The 24455-nt window shown below is 46.6% G+C and overlaps 2 protein-coding genes across 9 annotated transcripts in view; one reads left to right on the plus strand and one right to left on the minus strand.

Moving 5' to 3' along the window:
- The first annotated feature begins 4598 nt into the window (after nucleotides 1-4598).
- Nucleotides 4599-20088, plus strand: IZUMO1 (izumo sperm-oocyte fusion 1). Of its 4 annotated transcripts, none has more exons than XM_053266420.1 (9): nucleotides 4599-5126; nucleotides 7813-7887; nucleotides 8335-8418; nucleotides 10696-10716; nucleotides 12651-12746; nucleotides 16245-16345; nucleotides 17036-17186; nucleotides 18435-18603; nucleotides 19856-20088. In XM_053266420.1, the coding sequence occupies exons 1-9, from the start codon at nucleotides 4895-4897 to the stop codon at nucleotides 19953-19955; spliced, it is 1029 nt and encodes a 342-aa protein (XP_053122395.1). In that variant the 5' UTR covers nucleotides 4599-4894; the 3' UTR covers nucleotides 19956-20088. The 4 variants fall into 4 exon arrangements, with proteins under 4 accessions (XP_053122395.1, XP_053122396.1, XP_053122397.1 ...); XM_053266421.1 differs by having other exon boundaries at nucleotides 12666-12746; XM_053266423.1 differs by lacking the exon at nucleotides 4599-5126 and adding an exon at nucleotides 5477-5623.
- A 1082-nt stretch (nucleotides 20089-21170) lies between these two features.
- Nucleotides 21171-24455, minus strand: part of MAMSTR (MEF2 activating motif and SAP domain containing transcriptional regulator) — a 32609-nt gene continuing 29324 nt past the window's right edge. For all 5 annotated transcript variants that reach the window (XM_053264074.1, XM_053264071.1, XM_053264073.1 and 2 more), the window contains one exon: nucleotides 21171-24405. In XM_053264074.1, the coding sequence (XP_053120049.1) occupies nucleotides 23960-24405 (446 nt within the window). In that variant the 3' untranslated portion in view covers nucleotides 21171-23959. The remainder of the gene's footprint in view (nucleotides 24406-24455) is intronic.

The following is a 24455-nucleotide window of genomic DNA, read 5'->3' on the forward strand; positions in this document are numbered from 1 at the left end:
ATAATACTGACAGCTTTCATCAGATTTTCTATAATGATTTTCCATCATACTGATGGCGTTCATTTTAAAGCAATTTTGACTCAAGCAGGAATATTTTATAGAATACTAGTAAAACGGGCTTGCAGGTTTCAAGCATTCCTCCTGCACCACAAAATGACCATACACTCTCCCTTCACTTGTTGGTAGTTAATGTGCACAAGAGTTTATGTGTTTAGAAAAATGTATTTATATCTGCAGCCCTCAAGTTTTCTTGTGTTTTTTGTTTTCTTAAGCAATTTTCGTGCAAATTTGACACATTGAAATGCAGTGAACTGAAAAAATATAGCTTCATAATTCAGTGAGTCTGGACTTGCTGTCTCAAAATGTACCTGAGAAAGCTGCTAAAATTTGTTGGAAGGTATCATTCTCCATGCTTTCCCAATGGATGGGTTTTTCCACATTTTCAAGCAGATTAATCAATTTCCCCAGAATTTTTTATTTTTCTAGTAGTCTGGGCAAAGTCTGGGAACTAGCTGTAAAACAGTGAGGTCTGGAACCTACATGTAACATCATGTTTCTGGGTTTCATGGTTTGGTCTGGGAGTTTCATGACAGTGAGTGAGTGACGCCCTAGCAGTTTACATAGGAACATAGGAAGCTGCCATATACTGACTCAGGCCATTGGTCTATCTAGCTCAGTATTGTCTTCACAGACTGGCAGCGGCTTCTCCAAGGTTGCAGGCAGGAATCTCTCTCAGCCATATATTGGAGAAGCCAGGGAGGGAACTTGAAACCTTCTGTGCTTCCCAGAGCGGCTCCATCTTGCAGTGCTTATACTTCTAGTCTCCCATTCATATGCTACCAGGGTGGACCCTGCTTAGCTAAGGGGATGTCATGCTTACTACCACAAGACCAGCTCTCCTCTCAGCTCTAGAGAGATATTCAAATGGAAAGAATTGTTGTTGTTGTTGTTGCTACAAATATTTATATATTGCTTTTCAACAACAACAAAAAGTTCTCAAAGTGGTTTATGTAGCAAAAAGGATCAGAAGATGGTTCCCTGCCCTATGGGGCCCACGGTCTAAAAAGAAAGGCAAAGGAGGCACCAGCAACAGCCACTGAAGGGATGCTGTGCTCGCCTGAACAGGGACAGTTGGTCTTTCTCTGCTAAATAGAAGAGACCCACCTCATGAAAAAGTGCCTCTTTGCCCAGCCAGCAAGACTTCGATTTCATCAAACAAATGTAGCTTCTCTTTATTAAACTGAAAGATGTCCCCTTTTCTCTCAAAAAAAGGAAACCAATGCTGAGATTTTGGAAATATCCATTATATTTAAATCCGTTATATTTAAATAATCAACTAAATATGTTTAAGCAGTGGACTACATTAGAAAATAATAATGGAGAAAATGAATATTAGTTCATATATTTGCAACCAGAGCAAAACTGAGAACTTTTGAATAGCAATAATGGAGAAATGTACTATCAAAGAAATAACTAATTAATTTGATGAATTAATTAATAATCAATTAATTGGATGAAAACAGCAATTGAAAAGGCGGGGAAAAGAGGATAATGGCATAAAGCCTTTTCAAATCTCTGTACAACCTGTAAACAGGATAAACATTTTAAATACTTGGGGCGGGGGCAAAATGATGTATATTAGATGTTATATACATAAATAAAATCAAAACACTGTTAACAATGATTAATCATTTGTATGTTGATTCAATTAATTCAGAAGATATGAATCCCAGTATAAGATTATCTTCAGGCATTTTGAAACTTCCATCACAAATGAACATCAATTTTTGAACTGTCAACCAAAATACCGAAGTCTGAACTCACAGCCATTAGGGTTGCCAAGTTTCCAAATCAGCCTCTGTACTGTAGCTGTGCCTATAACAGGAGCTTGATCTGCACATATGAGCACGTGGCAATGTTTATCTCTTTGCCATGAAAAGCTTCAGTGCACGTGAAACTGCTGTTAAACAGCAGACGGAGCCATTTCTTTCTACCCCGTAAACTGGTCAAAGTGGCACCTTTTCAACTGATAACTCTTATATTTAGCAGGAGTAGAACAACTGTCCATCCCAGCAGAGCGTCCCTCCCAGAGGCTGTGCTGGTATCTCCTTTCCCTTCTTTTGTCTCTATTGAGATTGGGAGCCCTTTGGGACAGAGAACCATCTTCAAACCCGTTTAACTGCATAAACCACTTTGAAAACTTTTTGTGGATGAAAAGGGGTATATAAATTACCTATCTGGCCCTGCTAACTAGGCAAAGAGGCACCTTTTAAAGTGGTGACTCTCTTATAGTTAGCAAAGAGAGAGCAACTGGCCCTCTCCAACCCCAGCACAGTGTCTTTGCAGTGTCTGTTGCTGGTATCTCCTTTGTATTTCTCTTTAGATTGTGAGCCCTTAGGGGACAGGGAGTCACCTTATTCCTTTTGTTGTGTAAACTACTTTGAAAACATTTTTGTTTTAAAAGTGATATATAAATATTCTGAACAACAACAATAATAAATCATCATTGACAAACTCACTCAGAGCCCTTTTGCTATTTCAGCCCCCAAAGCCCCCCAGCCCTAACTTTTCTCCCCCCCGTCCCACTGCCATCTTAAGGGCTGCTCTTTTCCCAGCTGTCCAAAAGTCTTGAAAGTGAATTGCTCACTTGCTATTAATCTCCCTGTTGTTTTTACGAGGCTTCCCTGCCTCTCCTCCCCCAGGGTGCCCGTTAAGGATCAAAGGTTAATTAATGCAGAGCAGACTGTGACCGCAGTTATTCTGACCCCACAGGGCCAGGTGGTCCCAGAACCCCGATATACAAGATGCGATGAAAGGGCAACATGGCCCGGGAATTTACAAGATTATGAGGCGTGGCGGGAGGGGAGGGCAAAATGGGGAGGGAGACGGCCTTTGGGGAGCTGACCTCCTCAGGGTCAGTTGGGGGGAGAGATGGGGGATGAGGAAGAATTATAATCAGGGAAAGTCAAACTTGCGTCTGAATGGAGCCCTGTTTACACCAACCACGGTCCGGTCCGGGGCTATGTGCAGGCGTTTAGAATGACCCACTGCTCCTCTGTGTGCCATGATCCCCCTCCTTCCCTGGTTTGTGGAGAATTATGAATGACTATTGCATCTGAACTGGCACAAAGGGCTACAACAATTATTTATATACAGCTTTTCAAAAAAAGTACTCAAAGCAGTTTACAACTTGCCCTGTAAACCAGGACTGCAAGCTAGGCTCAAACCCTGGTTTGCAATTTGCAGTTTGCAGGGTTTGCAACCCTGGTTTTCATGCCAAGCACAAAGTGATTTGTCAGTTCAGATGTAACAGCAAACCACAGTTTGCTCAAACTAGAAAGAGAGGAGAAAACAGAACAAGGGAGGAGAGGGGAAGTGTGTGAAGGTTAAACCACAGTTCTGCTACTGTGTCTGAACTGGGTCAATGATGGAAAAAGTCTCTTCCAGGAGTGGCGAACCTGAGCCTCTCCAGCTATTGTGGCTGGGGATGATGGGAGCTGTAATCCCAACAACCTTTGGGGAGCCTCAGGTTTGCCATCCCTGGACTAGAATCACATACAGCCTGAACCTAAATTGAAAGCTGTCATTGGTCATTATTCTCTCTGGAAAAAAGAGTGGTATTATGCTAGGCTTGGGCTCCCACCTTCGGCCCTCCAGCTGTTGTTGAACTACAGCTTCCATCATCCCTGACTATTGGCTACTGTGGATGGGAATGATGGGAGCTGTAGTCTAACAACAGTGGGAGGGTCAAAAGTGGGCATCTCTGCTCTAGGCCTTAGCATCTCTGTGGTAAAAGCCCTACACACTTTGCATTGGTATTTAAGAGTAAAAGGTAAAGTGTGCCGCTCAGTCAGTTTTGACTCCTGACAACAACAGAGCCCTGTGGTTGTCTTCGGTATAATACAGGAGGGGTTTACCATTGCCTCCTCCCCACGCAATATGAGAAGATGCCTTTCAGCATCTTCCTATATCGCTGCTGCCCAATATAGGTGCTTCCCGTAGTCTGGGGAACATACCAGCGGGGATTCGCACCAGCAACCTCTGGCTTATTAGTCAAGTCATTTCCCCGCTGTGCCATTGAGAGTAGAAACTAGAAAAGTTTGGTTTTTAGACCGGAAGTGCCTTAAGGTCTGATTTGGACACATGAGAAGAAAGAAAGAAAGAAAGAAAGAGAAAGAGAGGGAGGGAGGGAGGGAGGGGGGAGGGAAAAAGAAAGAAAGAAAGAAAGAAAGAAAGAAAGAAAGAAAGAAAGAAAGAAAGAAAGAAAGAAAGAAAGATCTAGCACTGCAAAAACCCATGCAAAAAATCATAATCATAAAATTGATCATAAAATTGTGTACGTCGATATCAAATATTTCCCCGATCAGCTGGAGATAATGTAGCTTTTATCCTCATTGACACATCTCCAATACAGTCCTTAACTTTTTATTTCTTATCCCCTTATTCCTTAATTTTTTATCATGTTTTTTTATCATGTTAATTTTTTATCATGTTTATCATTTATCATGTTGCATATCCTGTGTGTTGGACACATGAGAAGGATATGCAACATGATAAATTAAGGAATAAGGGGATAAGAAATAAAAAGTTAAGGACTGTATTGGAGATGTGTCGAGGATAAAAGCTACATTATCTCCAGCTGACCGGGGAAATATTTGAAGATGCTAATTGTAAATTTGAAATAAGTTCCAAAGGACCTCTCCTTAACCATTGTAACCACGATCACTTGTGTATTTCCTCTTTCCAGTCATGATGATCATGTACTAAAACTAAACTTTGCAGTGGCGTATTATACCCTCTGTGCTTCCAATTGGCTGAAATTGCCCAGGCTTTGTGATGTCATAGCCATGTCACCCTCTGGGCAGTCTGACTCTCCCAGCCACAGCCAAGTGTGATGTCTTGGACCGTCTTTTGGCTAATCCCCCTGATTGTCATGAGATCTCATGGCTGCCTGAAATGCAGCAAGGATGCCATGGCCATTCTGAGGGACTTCAACAATCGCTACCTGGAAAAAAAACTCCAGAGAAACCCTGACCTCAAAACAAAGCTGCAGAAACTCACGGAGACTGCTGTAGAAGATCTGTCACTTCACCCCGTACATCCACAAGTATATACAGGAATTATTGGTACGGCTGCACCCTTTACGGTTCCCCTCCTAGAGAACCCAGAGCTTCTATGGTGGACGTTAATCATTCTTGAGGCACTAAGGCTGAAGGAACCAACCCCGGCCTCCACAACCATTGACAGAAATGGCATGCATTTTTAATGTACCATAACATTAACTGTATAGCTCATCTGGCGGTGGGGAGGGGGGGAGATCATATTGCTAAATTGCATAAATTACAGTGCTGTTAAGTTTATTGTATTTGGCGCAGCAGGGAAGTAGCTTGCCTAGCGAGCAAGACGTTGCTGGTTCAAATCCCCGCTGGTATGTTTCCCAGACCTATATCGGGCAGCAGCAATATAGGAAGATGCTGAAAGGCATCATCTCATACTGTGCAGGAAAAGGCAATGGTAAACCACTCCTGTATTCTACCAAAGAAAACCACATGGCCATGTGGTCGCCAGGAGTCGACACTGACTCGACGGCACAACTTTACATCTACTTTTACCCCGCACACAGGTATAACCCTCACTCAAGTATAATCCAAAGAAAATTAGAATGTATGGGTTTTTTGGGTTTTTTTAAACCTTGCATAGCCTGCACAAGTCTATTCTCTTCATTGGTTAACTAATTACCCTAATGAAGCCAGAGCTTGTTTGTGTATTTATTTATTACATTTATAGTCTGTTCTTCCTCCAAAGAGCCCAGAGTGGTATACATGGTTTTGTTTATCCTCACAACAACTCTGTGTGGTAGGTTAGGTTGAGAGATGCCTTAAAGAAAGGATACCTAAGGACAAAATTGTTAAACTTATAGAAGAACAGGCCTTGCTGAACCAGCATGGCTTCTGCAAGGATAAGTCTTGTCTCACTAACATTTTGGAGTTCTTTGAGAGTGTTAGCAGGCATCTCAATTACATCCCCACACAACCCCTCGCAGAAAGCAAAAAATATCTGATCCAAGGGAGTACATCTGTGAAAACACGGCCATGGCCTATCTCCCAGATGAGCGTTGTGCTAGCGTCCTGATGTGCTATTGCAAGGACTTTGTGCAGTGTTGTGCGAAGAAAGGAAGTCTGTCCCAGACTAGTGCTTGCGCCCACAGCAGATGTTGCACAACTTTGATAGTGCTGGAAACAGGGCTGAGCCACAGGGACCCTGGTGAGAAGGGCCCATGGGTGAAAACGGTGAAGACACTGTGGGTGGCGGTGGGGTGGTGGTGGAAACAGAAGGGCTGTGCTCATGAAGATTGTTAGGGTAAGAGAGCTCCTACCCTCGTCTCCTGCTAACTGAGCAAAGAGGCATCTTTTAAAAGTGGTGACTCTCTGTATTTAGCAGGGGGAGAGCCACTGGCCCTATCCATCCCCCAGGACAGCCCCCATCCAGTGGCTGTTGTTGGAGCCTATCTTATTATTCCTCTTTAGCTTGTGAGCCCTTTGGGGACATGGTAGCCATTTTTAAAATTTATTTATAGCTACACAAACCGCTTTGGGAACTTTTGATGAAAAGCAGTATATAAATATCTGTTGTATTCCTCGTTTTCATTCAGGAGCTGTGCGCGCTCCCGATATCTGACTGTTAGATAAAAGCAAGCTCAGAGGTGAGGAGCTTGCTTCTCTGCCAAGCCCCAGCTGGGTAGGACAGTTTCCCTCCAGTGTTCTCTCTAATTTGTTTGATCTGTGTGCAGAATGAGTTTTGGTCTGGGCGGCTGGTCTGGTGTGTGCGCACATGCGTTCAGAGTGGGGCCACCCCGATTCAAACTGAGCGAGATCTAAAATTAACTCAGCAGACATCAAAAAACTTGCGAGCACAGCCACATGTGCACGCCTTAGGGGGAACACTGTTTCTCTCCTATCTTGTTCCGAAGCTAGAGATGGAATCTGGATAGGGCTTGCTCATCCTACCCAGCTAGGGGTTAAAAAACGAGCCAGCTCCTTGCTTCCGACTGTGCTTTTATCTATCACACAATCAACTACTGGGATTGCGCACAGCTCCCAAATTAGGGCCGGAAGCTCCCCCTTTACCCTGGTTCCGACCATGGTGACAGCCCTAGAATGTTGCTACAGTCAGGGGTGTATCTAGGGTAGGGCAGGCAGGGCACGTGCCCCGGGCGCCACTTGAAGGGGGCGCCATTTTTTATTATGAAAAAAATGTTTTGTAATGGCCACCAAAAACAAAATGGCCACCACACATAATCAAATGGGCTCTGCAAGACCCTAGTATCTGGGAAAAGTCAAATTCTCCATTTATTTTTAAAACTTATTTAATAGTGATGCTGCAATGCATAGTAGAGAATTAGACAGGCACTTCTGTTTAGTTTTCCAAGTACACCTCCACCTAGTATTTGGGTATTTCATGAGCCCCAGCATACTGAAATTTGTAGTTTTCCAGCATTTTTTGGTCTGGCTACGTCCACTGCTAAATATTTTTTGAAATATTAAAAGATTAATGAGCTTGACTTGTATTTTTCAGCTGATATTATGGTAAAGTTATCTGAAAGATGGGTGTCAGATGTTTGGACAGGGGGCGCAATTTCAGTGCTTGCCCTAGGCACTATTTTTCCTAGATATGCCTCTGGCTACAGTGGGGAATCAGATGAAATAGAGGAATCAACATCAACCCATACACGACATGGTAGGTGGGAAGGAAGGGATTTTGTTACTTTCCCCCTCCTAGCACTTTTCTTTCCTTCTCTTCCATTCTTTTTAGATGAGTTTTCTCTAGAAAAACTGGCAGCTCACTTCAAACGCGCTGTGAACCAGATCATGGAGAACGAGTTCGAAGGTAGGGACATCAGAAAAGAGAATGATACCAAATGGCTGTTGGCGTCTGTGGGCACTTCCTAAATGGCCATAGGGACACACTGGATTAAAGCAAAATGTATTCATTCAGGGTTCTCGGGGCCCCCAATACTGTTGGGCTTCAGCCATTGTGGCTGGGGATAATGGGAGTTAGTCCAACCACATCTGGTGACCCCAGGTTGGGAACCCCTGCATTAAAAGAAAAACGAATCTATCTGTCCCTCCCTCTAGTTTTGCTTTGCCTGCTGCTCAGTGTCAAATTGTTAATAGAAGGCCAGAGTTATCCAAACCTTGAAAACATCCATGATTGTATTCCGAATGACTTTTATCAGGCTGCCAACCAACAGCGCCATCTGGTGTTCCTTTAGAAACAGTGCATCCCTTTACTCTATACTGTACCTCAGTTTTCCCTCCTTTTCTTCCCTTGCAGGTGGGCAACTTTTTAACGAGGTGACGTGGATGCTCCAGAATTTGGTGGATACTTTTAAGAAGCTAATGCCAACCTTCCAGAAGCGTAAGCTGCAGCAGTCAATAAAGGGAAGGAAGGAAGGAAGAAGGTTTAGGGTTTAGGTTTCTCCCTAGGGGTTGTGTCTTCTTCCCTGAAAGGCCTGCTCTTTAATCCTGCCAAATGCATAGGGACCAGGCTTAGGGGGAAGCCTTCATGACATGCTCAGAGACACTCTTTACGGCACATCGTCCAGGACTGGAGACCTGGGAGTAGAAAATGGATTCTGGGTCTGAGTAGTGATCCGTTCTGGCAAAAATTAAGCCTTGAAGCTAAGGGTTCGTTCTTTTTTTGTCGGGATGGCCAGGATCAGCACTGTTGCACCAGTTCACTGCTGGTTTGGATATCAGCCCTGGTTATTCTTCCCCAACTCTATTTTTAATTGGGGTTTTATGAACAATCAGTATATAAATGGGGTGGAGGTCCATGGAAAATACTAGAAGATCTGTGGGTCTATAGATTCAAAAAGGTTCAGAACCCCCCTGTATTAGAGACTTCCCTTCTTCCATTCTTTGCAAGGCACCTCTATTTTTATCGCTTTCTCTCTTTCTTCACCTTCCCTTCCCTTCCCTTCCCTTCCCTTCCCATGTTATTTCCCCTCCCTCCCTGTCCATCTCTTTCTTTTTCTATTCATTCTTATTTCCAGTGGCATCACTCGGGCAGAGGGGGCCTGTATTCGTGCCCCCCCCAGTAGCGCGTGGCCCAGCCCCCAGCCCCATCCCCAGGAAGCAGTACACACCTTTTCTAGTTCTCATTGGCAGCGGCAGCCATGTGGCAGCCACTGCTGCCCACAGGTCCTCCCTCCTTCCCAGCAGCCCCTGAGCCAGGTGGCAAGCAGAGGGAGGGAGGGTGGAGGAAAGACAGGGGGATGGCGAGTGACAGGTGGCAGCAGCAGCAGGAGGCACTGGAGCCTCGGTGGCAAGTAGCAGGAACTGCTGTGGTGGGTGGGGGAGGAAGGGGGAACAGCGAGTGACCCGTGGGGGACCTGGGCACCTCCCACACTTGCGGATGGGCCGGTTTCCTACTGCTTGTGCAGCAGGAAACAAAGCTGAGAATAAACTTGGGGGTGAAGCATAACCATCCCAGACTAAGGACATTTCCGGACCAGGAGATATTCCATTTGAAAATAGAAGCTGTTCATTTGTAGCTACTCACTGTCCAGATATGTCTTCGTATGTGTTAGATGGATGCCCTCCACAGTGATTACAGATGACATAAATGTAATAAATAAATAGATACATAAATAAATACATAACTTCATCCATTCACTGCAGTTCCACCTGCTGGCCATTTGCAGGAAATCCATGCGGAAAGTCATGTCTTTTGAGATTACTTTAAAAGCAATTCAATTTTAATCACAGATTTCCCACAAACGGCCAGCAGATGGCACTGCACAGTAGCGCATGGATGACATACTCCACAGTTGTTCAGTTTTCATCACAGATGTTCTACAAATGGCCAGCAGATGGTGCTGCACAGTAGCGCGTGGATGAAATATTCTACGGTTGTTCACACAACCTTTTTAGCAGGGCAGAGAGGGCTGGGGAGGAAGGCAGGAACACTCCAACCTACCCCCACACGATATTATTTTCTTTGTGGGGTGCGCAGCTCGCACACCCACACAGTTTGCACTGCTCCTGGCAGCGCAGGCATCCTGGAGGCTGGGAAAACGCAGCCTGGCCTCCAGATATCCCTCAATGGACTGCACGCGGTGTATTGAGGGATTCCCCCTCAGCCAGGCAATTTAGTGCCCAGCTCTGTGTCTGCTTGGGCTATGTGCAACCTGAGCTGACACACAACTGGGGACCCAGGGGAAGCCGTACTCATGCCCTTCTACCCAGGTAAAAGCTCATGTGAAGACCCTGGGCTAGCCAGCAGAGCAGTGCCAGGACTGGCCACAATCCCAGTGCTTCACACAAGCAGCTCTACCCCGGTAGGGCTGCACAAGCCGGGTAGGGCTGCTCGTGTGAACAGCTTCTCTGTCTGAATAGCCCGTCTACAAATGCTAATATATTGCATGAAAGGGAGCTGTGAAATCTGGACAGAGATAAATGCAAACAGCTTCCATTTTCAACTGGAGTATCATGACCTTGTTTAGAAATACCCTGTACGTGCTGACTGGTAAGTGCCTGGCATGGAACAAAATGTGTTCACCTGCTAAGTGCTTTGGATTAAAAGGGGCAGCTTCAAGGGCCAGTTTGAGAATTGCCTGCTCTAACCCCAGTTGGTAACTGGAGATGGGATGGGAAATCCCCATTTCTAACATTCTTCATTTTTGTTTTGCAGGTTTTTGTAGCAATGAATGTGGTAAGTGAAACTTTAGGCAGGTTGGGAGAGGGAGGGCCGTTCTGAATTTAGCTGCCAGTCTGATTGGGCCTGGAGAACGAACGCCCCTATGTCACACCTCAGTCTCCCCAACATGACTGACCAGGCTTGCCAGATTCTGAAAACACCAATAATAGGATCAAGAATAGCTGTATGAAGTAGCCCAGGCATCCCCAAACTGCGGCCCTCCAGATGTTGCTGAACTACAACTCCCAGCATACCCAGCCACAAAAAATTGTGTCTAGGGATGCTGGGAGTTGTAGTTCAGCAACATCTGGAGGGCCGCAGTTTGGGGATGCCTGAAGTAGCCAGTGCAAACGTAAAAAGAAACAAAACCCGTATAGATTGGTCTTTATTCCAGATGTATTTTGAGAGACAGTGGCCCACATTCGATACAGTGTGCACACTGTGAGGTTGCAGGCCCACAATTATACAAAATATGCTTACACGTGCATAACCCCATCATAGCCAATGGGATTACTCATGTGCAAATGTGCTTTGTGCCATTTTTGAACTTGTGTGAAAGCTTCAATTGCATGTGCACGAGCTCACAATGTGTGCGTTGTGTTGCATAGTCTACTATCTGTTCAAATCATCCTTTACTCCTTAGTAAGAACTGCATGAATACCAGAGTTAATTGCAGCTATGAAGAATTTTTAAGCATTGCTGAGTAATACATATAAGAACTTTCCCTTTGCAGAAAATGTATGCCAATACACATTCTCTGCAGTGGTTTTATTTTTGTGCTGCTAGATCTTGACTCTGAAAGGGTCCTTGTGCCTATATGTGAAAGGCAGCATATTGTGCAGTTTCCCCCACCACCATCCACAATGGGGAGTAGCCACACCTGTTGATACCCCGCCCCCTTTTTGTGGCACTCTTAAAGGTGCAGGAGTCCTCTCAAAGTCTGAACCTGGCAACCCTACAACTGATCTCCAGTGTTAGAAATGAGGGGGTACATTTGGTAATTTGGGAGCCTGGACCTAAAGGCCTTTTGGGGGCCCCCTCCTGCTGCCCGGCCCCCCACCAGCTGTGACTGCATGCACTGACTCCGAGGATGGTGGGCAGGTGGGAGGAAGGGACTGATCAATCAGGAGGCCCAGGCCTGGCCATTGCATGAATCTTGCCAGCGTGCTTGGCCATCTGGCATGGTGTGGGCAGGCCAGTGGTAGCGACAATCTTTCTGAGCATTTGGGGGGGGGGGAAGCCTGCAGGGGACTGGACTTTGGACCAGAAGTCTGATCCAAAGGGTGCCACTGAGGTGGGATGTGGTGTGATTCACCTGCAAAACATCTGCTTTGCATGTTGAAGGTTCCAGATTCAGACCTTGATATCTCCAGTTTAAAAGAATCATGTGATGGAAAAGACCTGCCACTTGAGACCTCGGAGAACCACGGCTAGTGATAATAGATCATGCTGAGCCAGCAGAACCCATGGTCTGACTTAGGGCTCTTCCAGATGCGAATACATTGCAACATCCGCTCAAATTACCACGGTGGGGAAAAACATGGAAAATCCACACTAGAAAGAAAGAGGTTGCGTTATATGCATAGCGCCATCTGCTTGCATCCTGCAGCAATCAGTGAAAGAACTGTCTTTTCCTCCAAGTTAGGATAAAAGATGTATGGGGAAAGATGGTTGATTATCAGAAATGGTGCTGAGAATATATCATGGCCTCTCTTTTTCTAGTGTGGATTCTGAGTCGGTTCCCCCCCCCCCCCCGCATGGTAATTTGAGTTGATGCTGGGATATATCAGTGCCTGGAAGAGCCCTTAAGTACAAAGTAGCTTCAAGTGTCTGTTAAATACACATACACACACAGGAGCCCTTGCACTTATATTACTGCTTTGCTTCCTCATTTCTCTGTCTCTCTTCCATGCTACCATACTGAATACCCGGATCCTCTTCTGAATAAGATTCCTATTCTGCAGGTCAAATGGTGTACATGTTCATCAGCTGCCACACATGCAAAGTGGATTATTACACGTGCACCAAGGACTTTAGGTGTGGAGGTGAGAGATCTGAAAACAGGCCTCAAATAGTCTTGTGGATCTGAGCCAGTGTGGTAAAAAGTGGGATCTGCGTTATAGAGAATGTGGCCTAAGGCCAGTCTAGACTGTATAGCATGCTGGGGCCGTAGCTCAGGGGCAGAGCGTTTGCTTTGCATGCAGAAGGTCCCAGGTTCAATCCCTGGCAGCATCTCCAGGCAGGGCTGGGAAAGACTCCTGCCTGAAATTTTGGAGAGCCCCTGCCAGTCAGTGTAGGCAATACTGAGTGAGGTGGATCAAGGGTCTGACTCAGTATAAGGCAGCTTCATGTCCCTGGGATAATTAGGGGCAGGTAAGCTTCCTTGAATGGCAGCTGGATGATCATTACTGACCTTGCCCTTTGGGAAGGGGTGGATCTTTTCTATGGGCAAAGTGGGCAGTGCTCACCTTAAATGTCTCAGTCAGCCATGTTGTCTCTGCCTCCATTTTGTGTGCCAACTGCCTCCCGCTGTTGTTCCCTGCTGCTGTTGCTGCTTTAAGAGTTGTGAGGATGGGCAACAAGTAGCACAGAACAAATGAAAAGGCCCAGATCTTTTAAAATATTAATATTAATAAGGCAGGAGCCAATAAGTATGCTCACTTCTGTTTTTGCAAAGTGGGCAGTCCTAGGACTGCCCTGTAAACCAGTCAGAGAGAGACTAGGCTGATTGACTCCTCAGGCAGCCAATCAGAGTGCCCAAGGGGGCGGGGAAGTATTTTTCTTTTAGTTACTGAGAAGAATCCATTCACCATTTTGGTTAGAGAGCTGGCTAGCTATTGCTCTATTTATCAGCTGGTAAGTCTGAACTTTTGCTGGCTTCTTTGTTTGTGTTTCGTTTGGAGGGGAGGGGGAGGAATGCAACCCCTGCTTTCTCTCCCTTGCTCTCTGATTTGATCTGTATGCAAAACATTATGACCCATTCCCAAAATGATGTGCCATAAAACATTGGAAGAAACAGCAAACTGTAAGACTGGACTAATTAGATTTAAAATTGGCTTAAGAAGCTAGGAAGTTATTTTAGGACATATTCATGGATTTCTGAGTCCAAACTGCTTTTCAAATAATTGCAGAAGTGGCTTTCCATGTGGGTATGGTGGTATAGAGAAGGAATGGATTCTGTTGGAAGGAAAATAATTTTAAAAATCAATTTGCTATGCAGAGAGCTAACCAGGTTTTTCTCTGGATTGTGGCCAGTATCTGTAACATTAATATCTCCACTGGTGGATATGGTTCATTGGACAAGGATCAAGGAAGTGATCTCTATTTTTTATTTTTTATTTTTTTTAAAAATATTGCTTGCTAGGAAGTGGAGGGCACCCAAGGCGGGCAGAGAGTGGCACCCAGCTCAGTGGTGTAGCTATAATTGAGCGGATGGGTTCAAAGAACCCGGGGGCCTCAGCTCCACCCCTCCCTATTTTCTTCATTATTTCTTCATTTCACTCTGAGGGGGCACCAGAGAGAGGGGCGAACATGGGCCCCTTCTCCCCTAGCTACGCCCCTGACCCAGCTGTTCAGCAGGCATGAGTAGGGAGGGGGTGTCCCCAAGCATCTTTGCTTCCCATGGTGTCTTCTAAGTTACAGGAGATGGTTCACAGCTGCAGCAAGCATCATTGAGAAATCTGTGATTTTTCTATTATTTATGTATGCATTTCTGAAATAGGCAAGCAGAGCTGCCCTTGTAACTTCAGAATGCATTTGTTGATCCTGCTGTGTTAGATACAAATCTACACAGTACTGTAGTCCTGGTAAGCACTATAAAGCAACTGATGTTTTCCATATTTCTCTGTATCGCTGCTGATGAGCAATTGAGGTGTGTGTGTGTGTGTGTGTGTGTGTGTGTGTGTGTGTGTGTATTTTGATCTCATTCGTTAGCTGCAAATCTACATGTTTCCAGTTATTGCTAAGGCACCCTCCAAGTCCTGGCTCCACCTCTGCAGCTGCCCACAGTTGGCTTCACCTCTCACTACCTGTGGCTCCACCCATCACCTACCCTGCCTAATGCTCCCCAAGTCCCAGAAACCTGCCTAATGCTCCCCAAGTCCCAGAAACCACCAGCCGCCACTGCCTTTAGGATAGGGCCAGAGGGAGAGCATCTGCTTTGCATGCAGAAGGTCCCAGGTTCAATTCCCTCCATCTTCAGGTAGGGCTATGAAAGACTCTCATCTGAAACCCTGGAGAGCTCCTGCTAGACAGTGTAGATAGTACTGAGCTAGATGGACCCACATAGGAACATGCTGGTCCTTCATAAAAAGCTGCCTTAACCAAGTCAGACCACGGGTCCATCTAGCTCAGGATTGTTTACACCAGAGGTTCCAAACCTGTGGTAGTCTAGATGTTGTTGAACCACAACTTCATAGGGACCTAAGATGCTGCCATATCCTGAGTCAGACCATTGGTCCATCTTGCTCAGTATTGTCTACAGACATGCAGCGGCTTCTCCCTCAGGCAGAAACCTCTCTCAGCCCTGGTTTGGAGATGCCAGGGAGAGAACTTGGAACCTTCTGCTCTTCCCAGAGCGCTTCCATCTCCCAAAGGGAAGATCTTGCAGTGCTCACATGTGGTCTCCCATTCAAATGCAACCAGGAGAAACCCTGCTTAGCTAAGGGGACAAGTCATGCTTGCTACACAAGACTAGATCTCCACCCATCCATCGTCTTCTATCACCCCCTTCCAAAATAATTTGTAGCTGGAGATTATGGGAGCGGTAGTTCAGCAACATCTGCAGTGCCACAGGTTGGGAACCCCTGGCCTACACTGACTGGGTGAGTCTCTCCAGGGTTCCGGGTAGGAGTCTTTCCCAGCCCTACCAGGAGATGCTACCAAAGATGGAACCTGGGGCATCTTCCTTGCAGAGCAAATGCTCTACCACGGAGCTATGGTCCCATTCTCAAAGGGTCTGACTTGGTATAAGGCAGTTTCCTATGTAACGTATGTAGATGGAACCATGGGTCACTGCTCTAGGGTTGCAGAAAACGGGGCTTGAGGCCAGACTAGGTGGTAGCAGGACCATCTTCTCCCCCATGGACCTGTCCATCAGTTAAGATGCTTAGAGGCTTTTTGTAGGTTTAGAGTGTGGCTGCTGGAGAGAGATATTTTTCGTGGTGGTGTCCAGTTGTGGAACTTGCCTCCTCGTTTGCCTGATGCCGTCTTGATTTATCTTCTAGGCACCAGGCAAAGCCCATTTTTTCCTCCAGCCTGCAATGACAGCTTTTATGATCGCACCTCTGCCCCATTTCCCCCCAGTGGATGCTCTGCTGTTTTTGCAGATTTGTAGTTACCGGCTGATTATTGCTTTTTGATGGACTGCTTCATTGGTGGCTGTTTTTTTACTGTTTTTATTGCTTTTATTACAATATGATTATTGTTAGCTGTCTTCAGGCTTATGCAAAAGGTGGAATATAAATCTCTAAAATAAGTAATTTAAATCAATAGCAGCTGATGAGGAGGCCTAACACTGGAATTGATTTTGGTGGATTTTGCAGAACGGAAAGTACAAGTGGCAACAGATGAAGATTTGATTCTGGACTGTGCTCTGAAGTGGCACAAGGCAAGCCACGGCGTGAAGAAATATTCCTTTTACCGGGTAGGCACAGTGCCCGCTAACACGCAAACTTCTCCTACACCCACCTCCCCAGAAGCATCCACCATTGCCCCTAAATCCTGATCTGTGGCCCTTCTTCCAGCCCTCACCTTTTAGAAAGAAATGAATCAAAGACGAATCATGGAGGGGCATCCTGGAGGCCATCTAGTCCACCCCCTGCTCAACAGAGGAAGCCCAGAGCTAGAGTACTCCTAGCAGAGGACTTTCCCGCCTCTAGAGGACTTTCAGCGAGAAACACCTCCCCCTGCCCCACCTAATTGATTTTTTTTTGTCAAACCCAAGCGGGTAGCAAGCTTGCCTGTGGCTTGGGAACAGGCTCCAGCCAGGGGCTCCTGTTTGCACGGTTGCACATGCAACAGCCACATTCCCTGTGTCCTCTGCCTCAGAGCAAGGGAGAAAAGGCGTCATGGGTCACACACCCCTCTTACAATTAAGACATTTCTCCGCCTGTTGAGCTGAAATCATCTACCCTGCTGCAACTCCAGCCCCTTAGATGAGCAAGCTGGTTTTCAATCCTGTCTGAAAGTGGTGCCCTCTGATTACATGAGTAGCTGGCAAAAGGCCCACGATTCATGGTCCGTGCCGGGGGATGCTTGTGGGCTCCTCTCCGCAAGGAAAACCAAGCAGGTTCTCCCTCCAAACGTAGGATGCATCTGGACTCTGTCTTCTCAGATAGTGGGTGGCAAAGAGCGGCTGATGACCAGTGGTTTGGATGCCTTCCTGGTCAAGAAGGAAGCCAATGCAAATGACACGGGCAAATATCGGTGCAAAATGCTGGGCGTGGAGGGATATATTGCCAGCCAGTTGGACTTCCAAGTGGTAGGTGAGTGAAGGGAAGGGTGGGTAACAAAGAAACCGCTTGATACTGAGTCTGGCTGTTGCTCCAGGAGGGCCAGAGTGGTCAGCTTTGACTGGCAGTAGCTCTGGCAAGGTCCTTGGCAAAGGTCTTTTCCCAGCCCAGCCCAAAGAGATCATTTCAGCAGAGATGTTGAGGTCTGAATCTGGATGCTTGTGCATACAAAGCACACACAGGCACTCTACCACTGGTTACGCAGCCATCAGGAGCAGATTCCTGCAAGTGGAAAGGGGTATTGGAGCGAGGAGAGAGAAGCAAGTCTGCCCTGGGCCTGAGAAGTGAAAAACACTCTCCCTGTGCCCCCTTTGGCTGCACAATGCACACTGTCACCGCACATCATGTCCACCATTGCACACAGGTACAGATTGGTACGCAGATACAGTTATTCACATGTTATGTTGGGCACAGGTACAGCAGTATTACTACAACTATGACAATGAATATTTATATACCACTCTGCAACCAAAGTTCTCAAAGTGGTTTGCATAGAAAAATAAATAATACATAAATAAGAGGGCCCCCGTCACCAAAGGGCTCACAATCTAAAAAGAAACATAAAGCAGATACAAGTAACAGCCACTGGAGGGATGCTGTGCTGGGGTTAGAGAGGGCCAGTTGCTCTCCCCCTGCTAAATATAAGAAAACCACCTCTTTAAAAGGTGTCTTTTTGCTCAGTTATCGGGGGTACCTCTCAGTTAGCAGTATGCTTCCTATCTCCTATACCCAGGTTCCCCTTGTTCACAGATAACAGTCATTCACACAAGAACATGTATGAGTGTGTGGACACTGGAAGGAGAGCTGGTCTTGCCATAGCAAGCATGAATTGTCCCCTTTGCTAAGCAGGGCCCATCCTGGTTTGCATCTGGATGGGTGACTACATGTGAGCCCAGTCTGCTGTAAGATATTCCACATAGAGGATGGGGCGGTAGCTCACTGCTAGAGCATCTATCTATCTATCTATCTATCTATCTATCTATCTATCTATCTATCTATCTATCTATCTATCTATGTGGCATTCTTATGAATCAGGGATGCCTTTCAGTTGATCAGAGGTCTGGGTGGTAGATAGATAGATAAATGTTTTTTAAATAAATTAATTGATTAAAAGATGCATCTCTTTAAACAGTGAGATAACATGGTTTACTCCTATCCCCATGACGCCTTCTTTCCTGCCCCCAGCTTCTCTTTCTCATCTCCCTTTTCTTGCTCCATCAGTGCTTCCTGGAGAGGGGCAGGTGACTTGGTTCCCCAGGCCACAAACCAGCCGGGATGGCCCTCTAGCTTTGGGCGTCTCTTCCAGGGCTCCACCGCCCCAAGCAGACTGGACAGTCTGGATCGTGATTGGGAGCACAGGAGGGTTGTTCCTTCTCATCATCGGAGGATTGTGAGTTGCTGGGTGGGAGGGTGGTGGTGGTGGTGGTGGGGAATCCTCCGTCGCCTCCAATTGCCTCCAATTGTCCCACCGCTGCTTCCTGTCCCCGGCGGCCAGGTCGGGCTTTGCCACCACTGCTTCCCAGCGGCCAGCCGAGGCTGCCTCCTCAGGCCATTTTGCGGCCTGCCACCACCATCCTCCACCATTTTTTTTTTGGCCCCAAACTCTCGCCCGATGCCAGGAACTCTCACGAGAGTTCCGCCGCCAAATCCTGGGCCCGCATGCCGGCTAAGAGAATTAAGCAGATAGATGTACAGAGAAGCAAGTGCTGCAGACTGCTTTCCAGGGCTCTTGCTGTAGGCTGTTGGTGAGCCCCGCCTCTACTCCAGGACTGGAATACAAGTAACTGAAGCCCCACTCAAAAGCTGCCCTGGATCAAGGAATGGATTAACCAGAAACACCGCAGCCCCCTCTGAGGGGGGCTGAGAACACACTAGAAAATACTAGGCCCTCCCCTCTGTCCCCAGAACTCATTTCTTTTTGTTCCCCCACACAAGATCTTGAAAGCAACACAGGGCCCTAAGCGGAGGGTCAGCTGTTGATGGTCCCAGGCAAAATCTGTCCTCTTGGCAGTTGCCAGCCCTCTCGTATCTAGGCCTCTGGCCTGGTCCACACAGTGAAGAGGAAGAGTCCAAAGGAGGACTATATAGCTTCACACTATAGATGGGGGGTGGGGGCTCTGCATAGGTCAGGGGTTCTCAAACTGATGCCCCCACCCCAGATGTTGTTGGACTACAACTTCCATAAGTCCTTGCCACCATGACTGAAGGCTCTTGTGGCAGGGCATGATGGGAGTTGCAGTCAAGCAACCCCCAGGGACCCAAGCGTGGGGACTCCTGCTCTAAGGGTTCGCTCTGCACACAAAGCAATGATACGGCCCAACAGACCTCGCCAAGCCCTGAGTGACCTAAGCGGGCCCTCTAGATTTACAGGGATTCTCAACGTTGGGTCCCCAGACGTTATTGGACTTCAGCTCCCATAATCCCCAGCCCCTGTGGCCTTTGGTTGAGAATTATGGGAGTTGAAGTCCAATAACATCTGGGGACCCAACGTTGAGAATCCCTGCCAGAACATCCCCCAGAATCCTCTGCAACACAGAGGGTCTCCATGGCAGATGTGCAGGGGTTCTTTTTCACAAGCGATGAGAAACTGTTGGCTCTAGATTCTGCTGACTGCTCCCTTCATAACCCCTTTTCTCCTCTAGCATATATTTTTATCGCCGTAACATGAAGAAAGAAGAGAAGGCAAATGAAGAGAGTGATGATGAAACTGAGAGTGAAATGTCAGAGCTGGTGGAAATGTGAAGCCTTTATACTCCTCCCCTTTTCATGGTCTTTACTCACCGAGATTGCTGCCCCCCCAAACCTCCCTATATTGTGCTTGCTTGTATATACATACATATATTTAGTTATAAAGATATTGCATGTACATTTTTAATGGATAAAGGCTCCTGAGTTCTGTGGGAGACAATTAAGTTGTAGGAGATTGCAGTGGGGAAACTGTGTTTCCTGGGGGTGTAATGAAATCAAAGAAATGGATATTGGATGCCAAGGGCACCTGAGGGGCAGACATCATGACTGCTAGAACAAGGATACAGGCAGGACCAGGGTAGGCTAGCTGGATGGCAGATATGGCAGACAGGAGCATGTGGGAGGAGGGAGAAGTGATCAAGCCTCTTCACACAACACGAGCTGCCTGTGTTACCCCAGGCAGCTTGTGTCGTCTGGATCACTGGGAACCCTCTGGTCCTGGCTGCTCCAGACCTGGGGAACCCAGCTCCTCTATCCAGCTCTTGACCAAGGTAGAACCAACCGCTGGTTTGTTCTGTCCCGGTAGGCGATCATGTGTGTGAGTACCCCCCGGGTAGCTGGGATCCCGACAAAAATTAGGGGCGCACACAGCTCCTAAACCCGGGTAGGACACTTGTCCTACTCAGTTTTCAGTTGTGTGAATGACTTCAATATTTTCTAAGCAGTATCTGGCCCATTTCTGAATAAGTCAAGTGACCTCCTAGTCTTTTTGGATTAGGTCAAACCTTCCAATCTGCTTTCCAGACTAATTTTCTCTTCTTGTCCAGGGAAGATTGTAGTGGGGAGAGAGGTTAGTACTAGATCAACTGAAATCTTCAGGAGAGATTAACCTGGTCTAACCCAGCCCAGTTTCTGACCAGGAAGGAAGCTAGGGTTGGCCTAGCTCCTGGGAAGCTGGAGGAGTCTCCTACTTGGCTGACACTCACTTCTGCTCCTTGTTCTGGGGTAGATGAATGAGTGAATGAGGCTTCTTTAAACAACAGAGGCCATTTAAAATAATTAATTCATAATGTATAGGATCATAATATACTCTGACTGTACTGTCTGACACTTTGCTGTAAAGTCTGAGGCTGGTGGATGGGGGAGCAAAAGGAAGGGGAAAATATTTGGTGGGGAACACCCCTTCCCCTTGGAGTCATCCCTACTGACAAGAACTGTGATGTCCCTTGGAACAATCAATTCATAAGAAGAAGAAAACAACCACCCATATTTGAGGCAGCGAGAAATTGTGTTTATTCCGGGAGTGAACAGGAGATGCAAGGTGATGGGTATATCTGTGTTGGGAAGGACAGTGTGTGAGGCCCACCTCTGGATTCTTTCCACAGCAGCTCCTTGCTTGTGGAGAACAAAATGGAACGCGTCAAGAGGACTGGTTCAAAATAAGTAGAACTCACCATTTACATACTCTAAATGCCAACATGCTCAGCTTTATGACTGGTTCACGATGATAAGGGAGTCACCCTGGACGGTGGGGGGTGGGGGTGCAGAGTTGCAAGCAGAGAGCTTTGGTGACCTTTGGGCAACAGAGGTATGTGCTATGTGGATGTGTTTGTGCTTACAATCTCCAACAGCAACAGGTTACTCTAGTGGTAAGTTATTTCACTTTTGTACTGTTTACAGTGCCAGGTCAATGGTGTGTAAACCAAGGCAGTGTTGTGGACAGTGCAGAGGGAAAGTACTTTACAGCTGCTGATGCTACTGTGCAGGGGTTCCCAGGCTTGAGTTTCCAGATGTTGGACTACAACTTCTATCAGAGTCGTAGTCCAACATCTGGGAACCCAAGCTTGGAATCTCTGTAGTGAACGACTGTTAGGGTGCATAGACACCTACAAAAGCAACATGCTCTTTTGTTCATGTGGGGTGAGCTCAGCTCTCCCTCGCCTTCGCTCTTCAAAGACAGACGTACCTGCCTTCGTATTGAGAACTGATTTCCTTGCCTGTTTGGCCCATTCCCCTATACTTCTGGTGGGCTGTCTGCTTTTTTTGTTATTTGTTAAAACCCAATTTATATGGTTTGATATTTAAACAAGCACACAACACTTGATTTTTCTCTTTAAAAGCCCCACCCTAATTGTTTGTTCTTTAAAACTAAAAAAGCATCCAGAGGAGAGAGAGTTTGTGTGCTTCATGATGTCAGAAGTGTCCAGCCAATCAGCACTCTGTGCAACTCCTGCTTCAAATTGGCAGAATAATCTCAGGACAACATTGCATGTCATGACAGTAACAGAACAGGGTTTGTCCTTGTATCTTAGGACCATATTAGAAAAGACAGAGTTCTCTGAATCTCCCATCTCTTTATATATCTGTAAAAGGTTGCCTAGGAAGAGGTGGATTCAGATCAGGACCACTGTGCTGGGAGATGAGGAGCTCCATTCTCTCCTTCTGTGCTGTTTTCCTGATGAAAATCACACCTCCCCAGTTAGGGAAACTGTAGAAGTACACAGATTTGGCCTTGAGTTTGAGAACAAACACACACTGTGAGCATATCTACACTTCAAAAATATAGTGATTTTATATCCATTTCACTGTTTTATTCCTTCCAAAGAATCCTGGGAACTGTAGTCTGCTGAGGGTGATGGGAATTCTGTTGGAGCACCCTAGTCTTTCTTAAAGAACTACAGTTCCAGGGTTTCCCATGCAGAGGGAATGACTATTATTCAATCAGTGTAAGTATTTAGTTAGATATGCCTTCAGTTTCCACATAGCACAAGCAGTTACCACACCTATGCCTTGGGCCTTCCATAAACCCCTTGGTCTAAATTTCCCAGCAACCTTTGGTTACTTGGATGTGACCCATCACCACAGATTCCTGTGAAAGAGGCACCCTCCACTTTAGCTCCCTTAGGGAGCCATTGCACCACCACCCCTCCGCCCCGCTCCTGGTTGAAAGAATGGTTTTGAGCCAAGTGTATGCACACGGTCCCTCTACTTCATAACACTAAGTACAAATGAAAATAAGAATTTAAGAATTAGAATGGCATCAGCTGTCAAAGGTGGCATCTCCTCTTCGCATTGCATCTCTTTTTCACCACCTACTAAAGATGGTACGGTCCCCAACACAGAAGGTGTCGCCCCACCCTCCCATATACTTAGGAAAACATGAAGTTGCCGCTGCTGGTATAGTCTGTTGAGGGTGGCCCCTAGAAATGGTAGCTTCTTGCCCAACCCCGTAAGGGCTTGAGATTGCACCATCCAAGTTGGTTTCAGAGTTGACACTTGCCTTCTGTTTGGTTCAAAAAAACAAGATGGTATGCCCCAGCCAAGGTGGAATTTATGCTTCTTGTCCTCAGCCACATCAGAATTGATGGGACAGCCCCGATATTGAAGAACTGATGGTGTCCTCATGGCTTAAAACAAGCAACACGGCTTCTTGAAGGTGACATCACCTTGGATCACAGTGTTTCCCCTTCTGTGAATGACATCAGAGTCAACTTGATGCAGACATTCAAGGTGGCAGGTAGAATTCGCTGATTCGCCAAAGTTTTAATCCAAGATGGCTTCCAACATTGCTAAGGACCAGATGTCTACCGTTCATTCCAGTCAAGATTAGTTTAATCACTTCATGATGATATCACAGAAAAACAAGAAATGCTTTAATCTATCTATGATGGCTTCTTAAGGTCAGTGATGTCCTGAACCAGGATTTTACCCATCCAACGTGTCTGGCTGATTGTCAGCCTCCCAAACATTGGTATTTCAAGATGGCCACATCACTGGAGACAGCAGAGCATTCTGAGGTTCCCTGGTCAACTGAGAGGCGGCATGTCACTGACACAACCCAAACATCAGTGACTTAATTCCTCTAAGTGAGTAGCTGGATTTGGCATTAACAGAAACAAAACCATCTTTGAGGAAGTGTGATGCTGACAACTCAAACATGGTCGTTCTCACCCATTCAAGCTGGTACCCAGTACTGCTATGACCTCATAGGGCTTAAGGAGGATTCTCCTCCTTTCCCTTCAGGCCTTTGGGACCCAGTTGGGCTACTGGCACCCCATCTACCACTGTTCCACCATTAGGTCTATCATGTGGTTGACTCCGAGGTCAGATGAATCGAAAAAGTCCGTGCAGAAGATACTGCTGCCAACAGGGCTGGTAGAGCCTAGGCCCGAGGCTGAGCCAGAAGTCAAGGCCTCCAGCCAATCAACGGGATCGAATCCGGCACGGGTCCCACTTCCTTGCCAGGCATCTGGTGGGGATGGGGGCATCTCCAGAGAGTCAGGAGAGAATACAGAGGACAGCGAGTCCAGGGATGCAGATGAGGAAGAAGCTGTTGAGAGGAAATCATAAGGTCCAGGAAAATCAAAGATGGCAGAGGTCACCAGAGGAGGTTCACTGCTGGGCCGGGGCTTCTTTGGGGGCGGTGCTTCTTGGTGGACGAGGGGGGATGGGGCAACTTGGTTGGGGATTTCTGGGGTCAAGGAAGGTGCTTGGAGAAGGTCACCTAGAAGCAGGTGAGGAGAAACAGGATATACTGAAACAGAAGTTGCTTGA

Source organism: Hemicordylus capensis, chromosome 6 (genome assembly GCF_027244095.1).
Source record: "Hemicordylus capensis ecotype Gifberg chromosome 6, rHemCap1.1.pri, whole genome shotgun sequence".
In the NCBI taxonomy this organism is placed as follows: Eukaryota; Metazoa; Chordata; class Lepidosauria; order Squamata; family Cordylidae; genus Hemicordylus; species Hemicordylus capensis.

Bases quoted from the DNA above. Each gene is read 5' to 3' on its own strand.
- IZUMO1 (XM_053266420.1), top strand. From the start codon at position 4,895: ATGTCTTGGACCGTCTTTTGGCTAATCCCCCTGATTGTCATGAGATCT. The intron at 7,888-8,334 runs GTAGGGACATCA...CTTCCCTTGCAG, and splicing joins CATGGAGAACGAGTTCGAAG to GTGGGCAACTTTTTAACGAG. The intron at 16,346-17,035 runs GTAGGCACAGTG...CTGTCTTCTCAG, and splicing joins AGAAATATTCCTTTTACCGG to ATAGTGGGTGGCAAAGAGCG.